This window comes from Electrona antarctica (genome assembly GCF_951216825.1).
Source record: "Electrona antarctica genome assembly, chromosome: 9".
NCBI classification, from domain to species: Eukaryota; Metazoa; Chordata; class Actinopteri; order Myctophiformes; family Myctophidae; genus Electrona; species Electrona antarctica.
Genome location: NC_136790.1, coordinates 37,375,387 through 37,390,903, shown reverse-complemented (window position 1 = coordinate 37,390,903; position 15,517 = coordinate 37,375,387). Strand labels below are relative to the sequence as shown.

General features: G+C 41.3%; 1 protein-coding gene across 1 annotated transcript in view; it reads left to right on the top strand.

Moving 5' to 3' along the window:
- Positions 1–519: 519 nt before the first annotated feature.
- Positions 520–15,517, top strand: part of LOC306929952 (alpha-2-macroglobulin-like) — a gene marked incomplete at its 5' end in the record, with an annotated part of 30,260 nt that continues 15,262 nt past the window's right edge. Inside the window, 13 exons of the mRNA XM_079510690.1 lie at positions 520–589; positions 789–841; positions 3,648–3,815; positions 3,950–4,177; positions 7,778–7,841; positions 8,023–8,168; positions 8,352–8,501; positions 9,169–9,289; positions 9,579–9,675; positions 11,487–11,712; positions 11,812–11,938; positions 14,401–14,522; positions 14,623–14,674. Of these exons, the coding sequence (XP_079366816.1) occupies positions 520–589; positions 789–841; positions 3,648–3,815; positions 3,950–4,177; positions 7,778–7,841; positions 8,023–8,168; positions 8,352–8,501; positions 9,169–9,289; positions 9,579–9,675; positions 11,487–11,712; positions 11,812–11,938; positions 14,401–14,522; positions 14,623–14,674 (1,624 nt within the window). The remainder of the gene's footprint in view (positions 590–788; positions 842–3,647; positions 3,816–3,949; positions 4,178–7,777; positions 7,842–8,022; positions 8,169–8,351; positions 8,502–9,168; positions 9,290–9,578; positions 9,676–11,486; positions 11,713–11,811; positions 11,939–14,400; positions 14,523–14,622; positions 14,675–15,517) is intronic.

Below are 15,517 nucleotides of genomic sequence, written 5' to 3'. Positions count from 1 at the left end.
ATTATGAATTATAATTATGACAATTTAGGCATTTACAATTTAGGCATTTACTGTAGCAGATAATCACTAAATCCATGAACATGTTTATTTTTACAATCATAGGAAATACATGGTGACCATTCCTGCAGTAATCGAGGCAGGCTCTGAGGCCAGGTTCTGTGTGGATTTTAAAAAACCCAATGAGACTTCGACCATGACCATTCTGCTGGTCTCTCAAGAAATGAACAAAACAATCTTCCAGAAGACCTCTGACACACCATTCCTCCAATGTGGATTATTCCAGGTCACTTTGTTCAATCCCAATTCAACATCAGAAATACATTTTTAACGCATAAGTTCAGCTATTTGATATATTTCAATAGTTCAATATTGGTGGATTTTGCAACATAAATCTCTATATGTCAATGGTTACTTCTGTATCCATCACAGGCTCCAGCAGTACAGAATGAAATGATTCTTGATCTTGAGGTGGTGGTGCAAGGTCAAACATTCCTATATAGAGAAGCCATCAGGGAGATCATGTTCAAATCCTACAAACCCATGACATTCATCCAAACAGATAAACCAATCTACCTTCCTGGACAAACAGGTAACACTAGTATGACATCCTTAATATAACATGAAAGGAGGCTTCATTCAACAACAATCTTGGATTTCACAGAAATTATATAATGGAAGGGTTACATAAATCATCAGTTGTGCGTCAGTTCTATTTATCCATGCTGTTCATTCCTATCAATGTCTTTGTCGTAGATGATCTTTAACTAATCTAATGGCATTTATTGCAGTGAAATTCAGAGTTGTTACCATGGACACCAAGTTCACACCTGTCAACGAGATGGTGAGTTGTAGCTACTTAGATCATATTATCCACACACATGTAGGCTACTAGATGTAACTTTATACATTTTTGGAGCAGCTAACACTCAGTGATCATAATTAAAGCTGATGGTAACTTACAGTAAGTAATGGCAGATTAACCAAACCTGCAGCAGTGTGTTCTCTCGCCTAACCAAAATGTTTTAAGATTTTGTAGCTGATAAAGGGGTACTTTTATTTTTTAGTTTAAAATAGTCTACATTACAATACCCCAGAGAAAAATATACCCCAGAGAAAAGGTTTAGGTTTATATTATGGCAATATCTGTTATAACTATGAAACTTAATTAATTCCTGTGTAACACTAACTAACTAACACTAACCTTTTTGTTTGTTTTTTCTTCTTGCAGTACAATATTGAAATTGAGGTAAGACTCACACTGTATTCATTGAATATATGTACAGTAACAATATCCACAACACACTTATATTATACACCATCTGTTTAGTTGTGACCTAAACATGGATCATGTAATGTTCTGAATGGATTCTCCTACTGAAATTTTGTGATGTGATGTGTGATGAATTTTATCTTGAGTTATCTCCTCCTTAAAATGTATGTTTGAACAGGATCCTAATCGCAACCGGATTGGGCAGTGGGTGGACCAAACATCCAATAGAACGATTCTGCAGCTTTCTTACTCATTGAACCCTGAGGCCCGTGAAGGAACCTACAGAGTTATTGTTCATGTTGATGACAGGGAAATATATCATGACTTCAAGGTGGAGAAATATGGTAAGTGATCCTTATTTGGGAGAAATATTTATTCAGAGTGGCGGTGGCCAAACTGTATGCTTACAATTACAATATCACAGGTATAGTTTCAAAGGAGCAATCTGATTCCAGCCATCTACTTCCGCTGCAGGCATTTGGCCCCATCCTACATGTATGTGAAGGACTCCCCAATTCCCATGCACCCCCCCCACTATGGCCTTGACTTTTGCAAGGGACACAAACTAGTGAAATAAGAATTTTCACAAATTCTTATTTCTTTTTTTTTATTTGTTTTAATTGTCATGATATTTCTTACATTTATAAAAAAAATGAAAAAGATATATATATATTTTTTAAAATGGGAATTTACTCCAGTCGTGAGCCATAAAAATTGGTCCGTGACTCACAAATGGGTCCTGACACACTATTTTGGAAACAGTGGTCTAGACTATAAACTATACAATGCTAACACCTGTTAATTGTTCCCAGTTTTGCCAAAATTTGGTGTGAAAGTAGAAGCACATGATCAGATAAGCATCGGACAACAGGAATTCACAGCTGTAGTTTGTGCAACGTAAGTAAAGTATGACGCATCAACTTCTCTAGTGGAAATATACAGTTTATTTGGACTTTCTGTCTTGAGAGTTTTACATCAAACATTGATAAATGGCCAAAGATATACTTTAGAGAAGATACATTGGAGACATTTTGAGTAAATGTTTTGTAGATCATATCTTTATTGTATGGGTAAAAATTATAAAATGAAGGACATGAAAGGAGGACAAAGAATTTTTCATGAGGTCATGCCCCATGTTTACTCCTTATGTTATTAAGGTACACCTATGGACAGCCTGTGCCTGGTAAGGCAGAAGTGGAGCTGTGCCGACCTCTACAGCAGGATGTCCCTGAAATTATTGCACCATGTCATAAAGAGAGTAAACAGGTGACATAATGCACCAACTATTTAATCTCCTTGTGCAGTAAAATAAATGTGTGTGCGATGCAAGTATGTGTGACAAACACACACAAATTAAGGTTTTGACTATGGTATATTGATTTATTTTAGAAGTACCACTGAGAATACAATCAAGTCTGATTGGTTGGATGCTGTGCATTGTTTTCAGAAAGCCACACACCTTTAATGTAGCGGCCCCAACTTCTAAATTCATACACATGATAAAAGATATACTGTATTACTGTAACAGTCATTTAAAAAAAAAAAAGGCTCTGAACAGGCATACAATTGATGCTTATACACTTGAAGCTGGGTGCAGCAATTTCATGATATCGCCAAAACATATATGACCAATCAGAATGATTATAACGTAATTGCCTGCCCATTGAGTTGCATCAACACTAAAAGGAGTGAGGGGAAGCTGTCACTCAAATTGGACCCAATGCTTCACACTTTCTCGGACTCACACGCTTCAATAATAAATATAAATATACTGACACATAGGCCTACTATGGTTTCCAACTTAACCAATCTCAGTCAAATCTATAATGTATTATATGCGCATACATTCTTTTTCATTACCTATGGCTCATCATTAATGTCCCTCACATATTAAGCCCCCATTTTCTCTTTGTATGCTGTATAGATGAACAAGACAGGCTGTGCCACCTTTACTTTCAAAATGTCCGATTTTTCCACACTTACCCAAACGATTCTTACTGATGAACTGCATCTCAATGCTAAAGTCGAGGAAGATGGAACAGGCAAGTCTTCACACTGTTGGACCAATTTCAAGCAAAGCAATGAGATTCAGTTGCTCATCATCATTGTTATGAAATGTTTCACACTATGTGACATGGCGGGTTTTTCTCCACAGGTATTACACAGCCACAAGGGAAAGTGATCTTTCTCTCATATGTTATTGGAAAACTTTACTTTATTGAAAAACCCAAGGTGAATGAGGCCCAATCAGTGATTGAAGGAAAAGTAAGTAAAAAAATATATACATAGTTTTACAACTGCTTCAGTACAGTTCTACATATGTAACAATGGCCATATGCATTCTCTATAATGCTACAGTATTTTGTATTTCCGACAGGTCAAAGCACTTTACTTCAATAGCACACCTATTCCTGACATGTTGGTGTACATGTTTGAAGGTCGATGGTCATTACGTAACATACTGAACCTCACAACTGACAGTGATGGTGTGGCCAATTTTTCATTCAAGACATCATCCATATCTAAACGATACACCAAATTCAAAGTAAGTCTGAGTTTGTTGTGTTCAACCACCTGCGTACATGGAGCATGCATCGTTCCCGAGTATAAGGGCAACAGTCTAGTACAAAAAATTGTTAAAAATCACATATTTTTCCTTTCTTCTTTTCTGTGATAAAGGCTTGCGCAAACCCAGCGCCAGAATCCAGTTATTACAAAACACCACACTATGAGGAAGAGGAACATCATCTGTCCCTGGTCCAGGAAGCCACAGTTGACACCAAGACAGTGAGCTCACTAGAGGTGAAGAAGACAGAGAACCCACTGCTCTGCAATGGAGAAAACCACATCACCATCCACTACACTGTAGTTGGAGAGACTGCAGGCCCCGTGGACCTGATGTACCTGGTGAGACATACACACACGCACGCAGTGTCAACCTAGCCTACCTATTGAGATCAGATCTGGTAACAGTGCACACCTACTACAGCATTCTCTTATTGTATCCGCCAAACCGAAGGCGTGGCCGAGATTAGTTTTGCACCCTATCCATCCGTCCGTACATCTGTCCGTCCGTCCGTCCGTCCGTCTGTGGACAGCTTATTTCCGGCATCGTTGACCTGATCAAAACTCATGTACACACACATTCTTTGGATGCCAGAGCAGAATCTACAGAATGTTTTACATGGGCCTGTTATAGCGCCACCAGGATGCCGATTTTTGCATGATACATTTATACTCTATATAGTCATGTAATCAAGACAGATCTGTCCAATTCTTCATATTCCATCCTGATTGCTGAATTGGGATAGAATCCCATGGATAGAATATAGAGTGCAAAAAAGAACAAACAAAGAGTTAAAAAAGTGCATGTGCATGTTTTCCATGTAGCAGCAAAGTTAGGTGAACAACATCACAGTCCACTTGCCAGCATGGGTCCCCAGCACGTAGAAACTGCCGGATGCTAACATTCATATGTTGAGCAATTTTCATACTGTAATTGGCATAATATGTGACCATACCATTAACAACGTATAAGGAAATCCTGGTCTCTAATTTGCCTCCCAGCCGGGGCGCCTGATGGAGGGGAAAGGAACTGGTCGGAATAACATGTTCCTTCCACACGCTACATCCGGCCGGGGAAATTCCCCCCTGTCAGGTGAAAAGAAGCAGCTTGGACTCCTCATGCATAGAAGGAAGCATGAGGTCAGTTTGCTGTCCCCCCCCAGGTTGGCAGAGGAAGTGTAGCGCCCAGGATTACATTAGATAATTGACACTGGGTGAAAAGAAAATGGGTTGCAAAATTGTGAAAAAAAAGTCTACTTATTTTAACACGCCCAAGTCATGTAAAATAAAAGGAAAAACCCTGCCCATCCCCTCCCACATTTCTGTCAGAAGACGTTGAGGGTTGATTTCACCCAACACCATTTTAAGCTCCCGGCAGCCATCAAGGACGCCATCTTGAAAACTATGCCTTTCTAGTTGTTTGTTTTTCATAAAAAATAGTATGTTATGTAGATTGATTGATTGATTGATTGAAGAATTTATTAACAGTTTGCAGAATTACAGTACATTTCAAGCACAAACTCAATACAAAGGCTGTTAACTGTGAGTGGACGACCCAATTAAGCATTACACTTGTTTCCAATAGGGTCCACCATGTTCAAATCATCAAAACATTTAGAGACGTACAAATAGACACTTCTATAGACAGAACAGGAATTCATCAAAAAGGAGGTAAAAAGGGAAAAGAAATATATACAGTGAGGGGAAAAAAGGGGGGGGCGGGGGGGGGATTCAGATTTTACGGGGGCCAGTTTCGAATTGCAGCCATCCGTAGGTGCCCTTTGAGAGCGGTTTTGAAGGAGTCAAGGGATTCGCATGTCTTAATGACAGTTGGTAGGGCGTTCCACATTTTGGTGGCATAGGAGCGAAAAGAATTTAGTCCCTTGTTTGTGCCGAATCTGGGTTGTACATGGTTCGTTGCACTCCCTCTGGTGTTGTGGGTGTGGACTTCGTTAACATTAAGGAAGTATCTAGACAGGTACATGGGTATCTTGGTGGTGTATCGAATCTTGTGGACCAGACCCATTGCAAGATGCTGTACTCTGTCGTCGACCCTAAGCCATTCCAGCCTGTCGAAGTGGGCAGGGGTGAGGTGGGTTCGGGGGGCTAGATCAAGTAGGAGCCTGACCAGTTTGTTTTGGGAAGTCTGGAGCCTGGTTTTAAGGGCCTTTGAGGTGCTGTGGTACCAGGAGGTGCATGCATAGTCAAAGAAACCCTGTACAAGGGCTCCTGTTAAGGTCTTCAAGGTGTTTTTGTTGACCAGTGAGGAGATCCTGTAGAGGAATCTTGTTCTATGGTTGACTTTTTTGATTACGTTGGTGGCCATTTTATCACCGGAAAGATTAGCCTCCAGGATGGAACCTAGGTAGGTAATTTCATCTTTACGTGTGATAACATTGTCACCCACTCTAACCAAGAAGCCATTTGCCTTGCTGAGATTACTAATAGAGCCAAAGAGAATGGATTCAGTTTTTCCCAGGTGTAAAGATAGTTTGTTATCAGCGAGCCAGGTGCAGATTCTACCGAGTTCAGAGCTGAGGGCATTTTCAACCTGCAGTTTGTCCCTGTCCGAGACCAGCAGTGCTGAGTCATCTGCGAACAGGAACAAGTTGCAGTCACAGGCTGAAGTCATGTCGTTTACATATATTAGGAACAGTAGAGGCCCTAGTATGCTTCCTTGTGGAACGCCACAGCTCACTGGGAGGGGGGGGGACAGTGTTCCGTTCACTTCCACCATCTGTTCTCTCCCCTCCAGGTAGGATTGCATCCAGCTCACTGATGTGCTATCGAAACCAATTGCTTTTAGCTTGTTAACCAGTATGGAGTGGTTCACGGTGTCAAAAGCCTTTTGGAGGTCCAGCATGACCATGCCACAGTATTTGCCAGCGTCCACCTCTTGTTTGATGTGGTCGCTCAAATAGAGAAGGCATGTGTCAGTGGAGTGGGATGTTCTGAAGCCAGATTGGAACTCGTACAATAATTTATTAGTGGCAAGATACTTTTCAACCTGTTCATAGACTATTTTTTCCATCACTTTCGAGATGGAACTAAGAATAGAAATAGGGCGGTAGTTGCCGGGGTCTAATTTACTCCCTTTCTTGTGCAAGGGGGTTACTTTGGCCAGTTTGAAATCTTGGGGGACCTGTCCCTGTTTGATGGAGAGGTTTACTATGTGGGTGATGATTGGAGCTATAGAGATGGCTGAGTCTCTGAGAAATTTGGAGGGAATGTTGTCATGGCCTGTGGCCTTGTGGGGTTGGAGGGCACTCAGTTGTGGGGTTGGAGGGCACTCAGTTAGCACACCCAATAGTAACAGAATCCATTGTATAATCTATTCTATCAATTATTTGGGGTTTCAACCACATACTGACATATCTAATAGTGGTTTCATTGTGGTTTCATTGCAAACCGACCGGGGTTAGCCGAATTAGTTTGGGATGATTTTTGAAAACCTTATGCCCATACTAACACCATGACAAAATTCAAATAGTAGTTACCAAGTGCATAATTGTTATTTTGTTGTTATTTTTTACATATTGAATCCCAGTTTATAGGCATTTTAGCTCGTTTTAGCCACCGTGGACGGCATCTTGAAAACAATGCCTTTCTGGTTCGTTTTTCCTAAAATTTTAGTATGTTATTTAGCACACCCAATAGTAACAGAATAAAAAAAAATCTCTTATCAATTATTTTGGTTTTCAACCATACCTACCGGTATACGTATCTAATATTTGAGTCTGTGTAAACAGACCACTAGGGGGGCACGCCTAACGCGTTTTTGAGAACCTTTTGAAGACCTTATACCCATACCTAACACCACACCAAAATTCAAAAACTTGTCACAAAAAGCCAAATCTTGGTGATTTCTTACAAGTTCGCCCCCTGCTATGAAGAGTTTTCCATTCTCCTCTCCTCATTATTCTGTCCATTCTATCTCAATAGATTTTATCCAGAGCAGCTATTATCAAGGAAGGACTTGTAAGTGTTCAAGTGCTGGATTCTCCAGGTAAGTAAACAACAAGAGCCCTGATTATCTACTGTATGTCCAGTGTATAATTTATAATAAATAAACACATAAATAAAAGTAAAATAAATGGGTTTATTGAGCACCTAAAAGGTGTCTGGTCATTCAGCTTCAGAAAAGTGTGTTTGTCTGCTCTGCTCTTCAAACTGATGTGTGGTTCCAGTCACAGAGGGTGAGATCTTCTTCAAGTTGGATGTCACCCCAGAAATGGCCCCATTGCTCCAGGTGCTTGTGTACACCGTCCTCCCCAGTGAGACGGTCATTGCTCACAGCGCAGACTTCACCACAAAGAAATGCTTCCGTAATAAGGTCAGTTCAAGTCTGGCCTCTAGCTGCTCTCTATATTGTGCCAATGTTCATGTGATCTCAAGCGATCACAATAACATTGTCTGGTGACTGTGGAAGATGAGGTGTCAGAAGAACGGTTAAATGTGAGTGGGGCTAACAGGTGTCAGGTCTGTGTTTATGGTGATGTTTTGTTTTACGTGTCAGGTGTTTCTGAAGTTCTCTCCATCCACGGCCATCCCCGGAGAGAAGAATACACTGCAGGTGTCAGCCATGCCAGGCTCGCTGTGTGGTGTCAGTGCCATCGACCAAAGTGTTCGTATCAAGGAGCCAGGGAAGCAGCTCAATGCAGACAAGGTAAGTACCTTCCATTAAATGCAGACACGGTAAGACCTTCCACATAGTTAAAAAGGTCCTTCTGCACACCTACTTCAAGGACAGGTGTGTAGAAGCAGACAGCCAAAGTCAATGCATGAAAAAAGGGGTGCGGGATGCACACTGTCTTCACTTACAGCAAAAGTATTTATTTTGTCAATGGTCGCACTGACCTTCATTGGGGCAGATCTTCCACCAGGCAACATTTCTCATTTTCTGCTTTTTTCTGCTGTGTCTACTTTTGTGTGCTCAATCTACCATGAAAATATCGCCCAGCGGATTAATGTATTTTTTTTATCTGATATTTATATCTTGTGTTATTCTATCTTAGGGGCGGCGGTGGCTCAGGGGTAGAGTGGTTGGATGGTAACCGCAAGGTTGCCAGCTCGAACCCGGGCTCCCCCAGAGTTAGTGTCGAAGTGTCCTTGAGCAAGACGCTGAACCCCTAATTGCTCCCGATGTGCTGATTGGTGCCTTGCATGGTTTCTGCTGCCATCTGTGTATGAATGTATGTGTGAATGGGTGAATGTAATGCACAATCTATGTAAAGCGCCTTGGATAAATGCGCTATATAAATGCACCATTTACCATTTATCTTCAGAACCATCACTACAATCATCGTACCATCATGACATTTTTCTTTCAACAGATGTTTGACCTGTTGCCAGTCAAGAAAGCACAACTTCATGATGAATGTTCTAAGGATGACATCACTTACACAGTGTTTAAGGTGCTTGAGGAATTTCTGTTCCTCAATTTACTCATAATCAGTTGAATTGTCACCATGGAATATATATTACTTTATACTATATGTTGATTTATCTAGAATCTAGGACTGAAGATGGCAACAAATTTGCTTACAAACATACCGGTATCTGCCTGTATCTATGATGAGGAGGGATCCTCATCCCCTATGTATTACTACTACGACTCCGGAAGTAAGATCCAGATAAGTATTATGTAACAAGCATGAATTTAGCTGATTTTAGTGTATTATCATTGTCTAATACTGTGTGAATGTGTGTGCTCGAATAGCCTCGAATCTCGAATCTGCTGCAGGTGACAACTTTGCAAGCGGTCCTTCAGTTCCGCCACCCATACAGACGATCCGCTCCTTCTTCCCAGAGACATGGATATGGGACCTGGTGGAGGTGGGGTGAGTGCACAGAGCTACAACATGACTCATGGGCATTACACATCCTATTTTCTAAAGGCAGGTCAAATTATGTTACTTTATTGAGTTTAAGGTTTTTAGAGACAGAATATTAGCCAGCTTGTAAATGATGTCCTTTCTGAAAGGTTAATCATCATAGAATTCATTATATACAGTAAGTGTAGTGTCAGATAGAGGTGTCATCAGACATGATTGGGCAACAAACACTCTCTTCATAAGAAGATTGACCCCTTCTCCTCAGTGGATGGAGTTTGCACACAATCTGAATTTGAACATGAGAAATGACAATGAATCCTGGGAGTGTTATTGCTTATAGGCAATATAATACACGTCACCGTAAAAGTGTATAAATAACAAAAGTAAAGGTATGTCATATATGTTCCCGAATGGGTTTCTAACTAATAATCGTAAATAATAATTTTAGTAGTGACCGTAAAAGTGAGGACGCCAGTATAAAGGAAATGGAAGTTTTTTTCAAAATGGACTGAACGTTGCATAATGGCTGTGCCACGTGGGGACACCAGTTATATATCTATGTGGCAGATATTCCGTAGGTACAGCATATCCCCAAACGGGCATGAACCACCAAACAAAAAAATCACACCCGTGTGAAGTGAGGGGCGCTCTTATCATCTTACAACATCAATTACAACATACTGTTTGTTTAAGCAACGGGTGCTAATGTTTGTTTTAGTCCTCAAAACATACTAATATCCCTCAACCACAACCACACTAATTAAATGTTGTCTATGGCATTTTCTTAAACAAGCATCGTTGAAAAACAAACGCAAAAGCTGTATATAGGAGGGGCTAGCGCCCCTCATTAGTGAACGCAAAATTATCATGTATGCCAGCAAAATTGAGGACGGAAATTGGCGTTGTGATACACTGACACCACGCTAGACAGGAACGCCCAAAAACGTCATATCCGGTTTTAGCCTGGGGTAAGAATTTTCTATGGCTGCCAATGCAACTTGGTCCAATCCTTAATCACATACGGACAAACATCTATGCCGATGCTATCTAACTTGCGGAGGTAGCGTGCCTTGCAACAGATCTTTCAACGTATGGCATTGCAAATACGTTTGATAATCGCTACTCTGCTCAATATTGTTTTGAAAATGCCGCAAATTGCATTGCAGTGAACGAGCGCAAATCACAACTTCCCCCGGTTGTGGGCGGAGTCACAGTTTGAGGCGCTGTTTACGCGCCGTGGTGTCAGTGTATTGGCCGTTGTGATGGGCTGGAAGGTGTGCCATTCTGCACTGTGATTGGCTGAGCATCGCATAACGTGGGTGCCGCACAGCGACACCCGTTGAGTGGCAGATATTCCGTGCTCAAAATTTGAGGACGGAATTGGCGTTGAAATGTGTACGTAGGTTAATGTATCTACACTCCGATTGCCCGGGGTTATTTAATCCATTAAATCATAGCGCCCAAGCGATTTATAGCAACGGGGCACTTTTACCGACGGACCGAAAGTTATACCGGATGTGGCTGGAGCAGCTAAATGTAGCCAAAACACTCGACTGATCGATAACAATGGGATGCATGATTAAATCTAACGCGACTAGCGACTGGACAGCGGGGAGCTGTCTAACACAGGATCTTTTCTTAGAATTGGACGGGATGATTTAGATCGCGAGTTATTAACGTTTTATGATTTTCGTTGGCTAAACAGGGGGGGAACATGACAACATGCATACATGCTACATACGTGATGTAGTTTATGAACTACATCATACGTGATGTAGTTTAATATTTGCCTGTCTGTCCATCATCCATCCATCCAGGGATTCAGGAAGAGAGGACGTGTCCCTCACTGTCCCAGACACCATCACCACATGGGAGACGGAGGCTTTCTGCTTGTCCTCAAGCGGCTTTGGTCTCGCTCCTCCCAAGAAGCTCAAAGTCTTCCAGCCTTTCTTCCTGGAGATCAGCCTGCCTTACTCCATCGTCAGGGGAGAGAGATTTGTTCTGAAGGCTACTGTCTTCAACTACCTGTCCAGATGCATCATGGTACTCTGTCTGTCTGTCTGTCTGTCTGTCTGCGTGCGTGTGCATGTTTTGTGCATTTGTTGTCCCTCCATTCATTCAACCATTGTCTCTCTTGCTCAGGTGAGTGTGACTCCCAGCCCCTCATCAGATTACACTCTCACACCCAACCTTGATGAAGAGTACTCCTCCTGTGTCTGTGCCAACGGACGCAAGACCTTCCACTGGACTATGGATGCCTCTGTCCTAGGTGAGACCTAAACTCCCTTATTATAGGGATTATATTATATACCAAAGTTTAGAATTTAATTGGCTTTGTGTTATTTGGGACATGCCTCAAACCCCACATGACGCAAGTTTTTTTATTTCAATTTCTAAGCTACCTTTTCTTTCTAAAGCACTAGAGAAAGTGGTTTACTCACAACTTTTAACCTTTATGAATAATAACTCACTTTTTGAAATGTTTCAGTCCGGTTTTAGATCTAATCACAGTACAGAAACTGCACTTCTGAAAGTTCTGAATGACATTAGGATGAACTCAGATGCTGGCTGTTGCACGGTATTTATGTTGCTTGACCTTTCGGCTGCATTTGATACTATCGACCACAATATTTTAGTAGACGGGTTAGAAAACTGGGTAGGTGTAACTGGGACTGCACTCGATTGGTTTAGGTCCTACCTGAGTGACAGAACCTTCTCAGTCTCACTTGGGAATGCGTCCTCTGGCCTCGCTGGCATCACGTGCGGGGTCCCCCAAGGGTCAATCCTTGGTCCACTTTTATTTTGTATTCATCTACTTCCTTTAGGCCTAGTTATTCGCAATTTTAATGTTTCTTTCCATTTTTATGCGGACGATACTCAAATTTATTTTTGCATTGATCCCTCGGACCCAGCCACAGTTTCTCCAGTTTCCCCTTTGATTGACTGCCTTACTGCCATAAAGTCTTGGATGTCGAATAACTTTCTTATGTTAAATAATGATAAAACTGAAATTGTTGTATTTGGACCAAAATCCCACGGAGAGAACCAAATCCAGTTTTTAAATTCACATGGCTTACAGTGCTCCCCTGAGGCTAGAAATCTGTGAGTTTTATTTGATTCTGATCTAAACTTTTCAAAGCACTTCACTAACATCACGAAAACAGCCATCTACCAAATCAGGAATATTGCAAAAATCAGATCATTTCTTTCATTCAGCGATGCACAAACCCTTATTCATGCCTTTGTCACAAACCATCTGGACTACTGTAATTCTCTTTTTTTCTGGACTCCCAAAAAAATCTATCAATCGCCTTCAACTAGTTCAAAACACAGCAGCTAGAGTTCTTACAAAAAACAGGAGATATGACCATATTACTCCTGTTCTCGCCTCACTGCATTGGCTACCAGTCGTTTTTAGAATTGATTTTAAACTTAACTTGTTTGTTTTTAAATCACTAAACGGACTGGCACCTGGGTATATTTCTGACCTCTTGTCCCCGCACATACCTTCCCGTAACCTTAGATCAGCAGGCAAACTCTTACTTGACCCCCCCAACACAAAGCTGGTGACGCAAGGTGGCAGAGCCTTTGCTGCTAGGGCTCCACTGCTGTGGAACCAACTACCACTGGAAATTAGACAGACCACTTCAGTGTCCACTTTTAAAAAACTCTTAAAAACCCACTATTACAGAAAGGCTTTTAATGAGTTTGAATGAACACCCAGTTTCTGCTTTCTCTTTTTATCTTGTCTTTCATTATTTTAGTATTTTGTATTTTATTCATTTCCATTGTTGATTTGAATTGCCTGTTTATGTATTGTATGTGAAGCACTTTGTAAACTTGTTTTTAAAAAGCGCTATACAAATAAAGTTATTATTATAAGTATTACAGCTTCCAGTAATTCCATAGCATCCAGTTCAATGTCTCGTTTTTACAAGATGATTTATGAACTATTTGCGACCGAAGGTCACAGTTAACTATGGAATCGTGCGTTTTTTGTCCGTCAGTGTATCACTCAAAATCCCCATACATGGGGAAAGCCCCCATATATTGTGCCCAGGTCTCGTGACATCACTATGACATCATCAGGGATGATAGTAAATCAGGGATCATATAGTAAATAAGACCCGGGCACAAACATTGCTCTCAAACTCTCCCAGCACAAATTGTGCCCTCTTAGAGGGATATATCAAATTAATTACAGACATATAGAAACATTATTCTTTTGAAATGAAAAAAAGTTAAGAAAAAACACTTTTGTTCCTGTTTCATATGTTGATCCTTCCCCATCCATCCTTCCTCTTTGATGTCTCCCTTTTGACACGCCCATTTCCTACACCAGAGAACTGGTGTGGCCAATCGGGACACGGTATGCAATATGGGCGGGCTTTGGTACAGTGACATTCAATGCTTGAGACCTTTGACTGACAGTACCTCTAACCAATTGCGTCAAAGAGAAAATGTTTGAACCCGCCCCCCGGGAAACAAGATCCATACACAGCATCTCCAGACTCAAATACCACACGACAGTGTGATTTGAGTCTGGCTTATTAGCCAGGCTAGCCCTTCTCACCTTCAGGCGTCTTACTCGTATAGTGTAGGACTGAGGGTTAAGAAAGACACTATAGAAATATACTAGTATTAAACAATGTTACAGAGCACACACCGATTATTGTCAGAGATAGTTGACAATGCATTATTTACTTGACTGTTGTTTATGGATGTTTCCAGAGGTTGTCAATGTGACTGTGAGTGCTGAGGCAGTAGCATCCCAAGCATCATGTGGCAACGACATAGTCAGCGTGCCAGAGAGAGGTCGCATCGATGTCGTCACGCGCTCTCTGATAATCAAGGTAGGCCTGAGTTGTGATTGTTCTGACATTTTCATTTAGTTTTTGTTTCCGTTTTATTTAACAGAAATTTAAAAAGAAAAATGCTTTTTACCCCTTTCAGGCAGAGGGCACAGAAGTGACTAAGACGTACAACTGGTTGCTGTGTCCAAAAGGTGAGTGTGGACTGTGGAGTGTACAGTACATGAAGGGTGCTCAATTCTTTTCAACGTGGAGGATGAAAAATGACACAGGTGGACGGCTTCAGGCAAAGAAAATGTAACACATCTAAAAGGCTAAGCCCCACTAGCTAGCAGCCCTTAAGGCCCTCATTTATCAATGGAGTGTAAATTCAGCCTCAAATTCGAGCATGGGTTTTAAGCCCTAACCACACCAAAGGGTCACCATGCAACTCCTTGGGTCCAAACGGTTGCTAGGAGTTAACGCTAAAACCGCCATTGAATTCCATGCGTTGAATCACTAGGGTCAACGTCGGTCAACGAACGTGCAAGAAGACATATCACACCGCAGGGATAACGCTAAAACCGTCTTGACCCTTTGGTGTGGTTAGGGCTTTAGGGTACGCTCTCGTCGGCACAGCATTTATGAAGTGATCGCAAACAGCTGATCCTTGTGTAATTTTGGTCGTTGTGTTGATAAATGTGACGGCTGAAATCAATCTGGCACACCCTATGAAATCAAGCCTCGCCCTTGTTTTTGCGACATGCTTGCCTGTCAATCTGTCATGTCCACGCACGCACGCATGCATGCACCTATGCAAGTGTGCATTTTGGCACACTGGAAAGAAACGCCAGTAGGCTTATTCCGTGAGGCTACAACCTTTGTCAAGTATAGGCTACATTTAATCACATACTGTATCACAGTTACATTGTCATGAATGGAATAGGTTTGTACTTTGGATTAGGATATTTATTTAACGGTTAAATAAATATCCTATCCTTAAATTGTAACCCATTCTTTAGAAGTGCGCAGTGCACTGCATGTAGTAAAGCACTGTT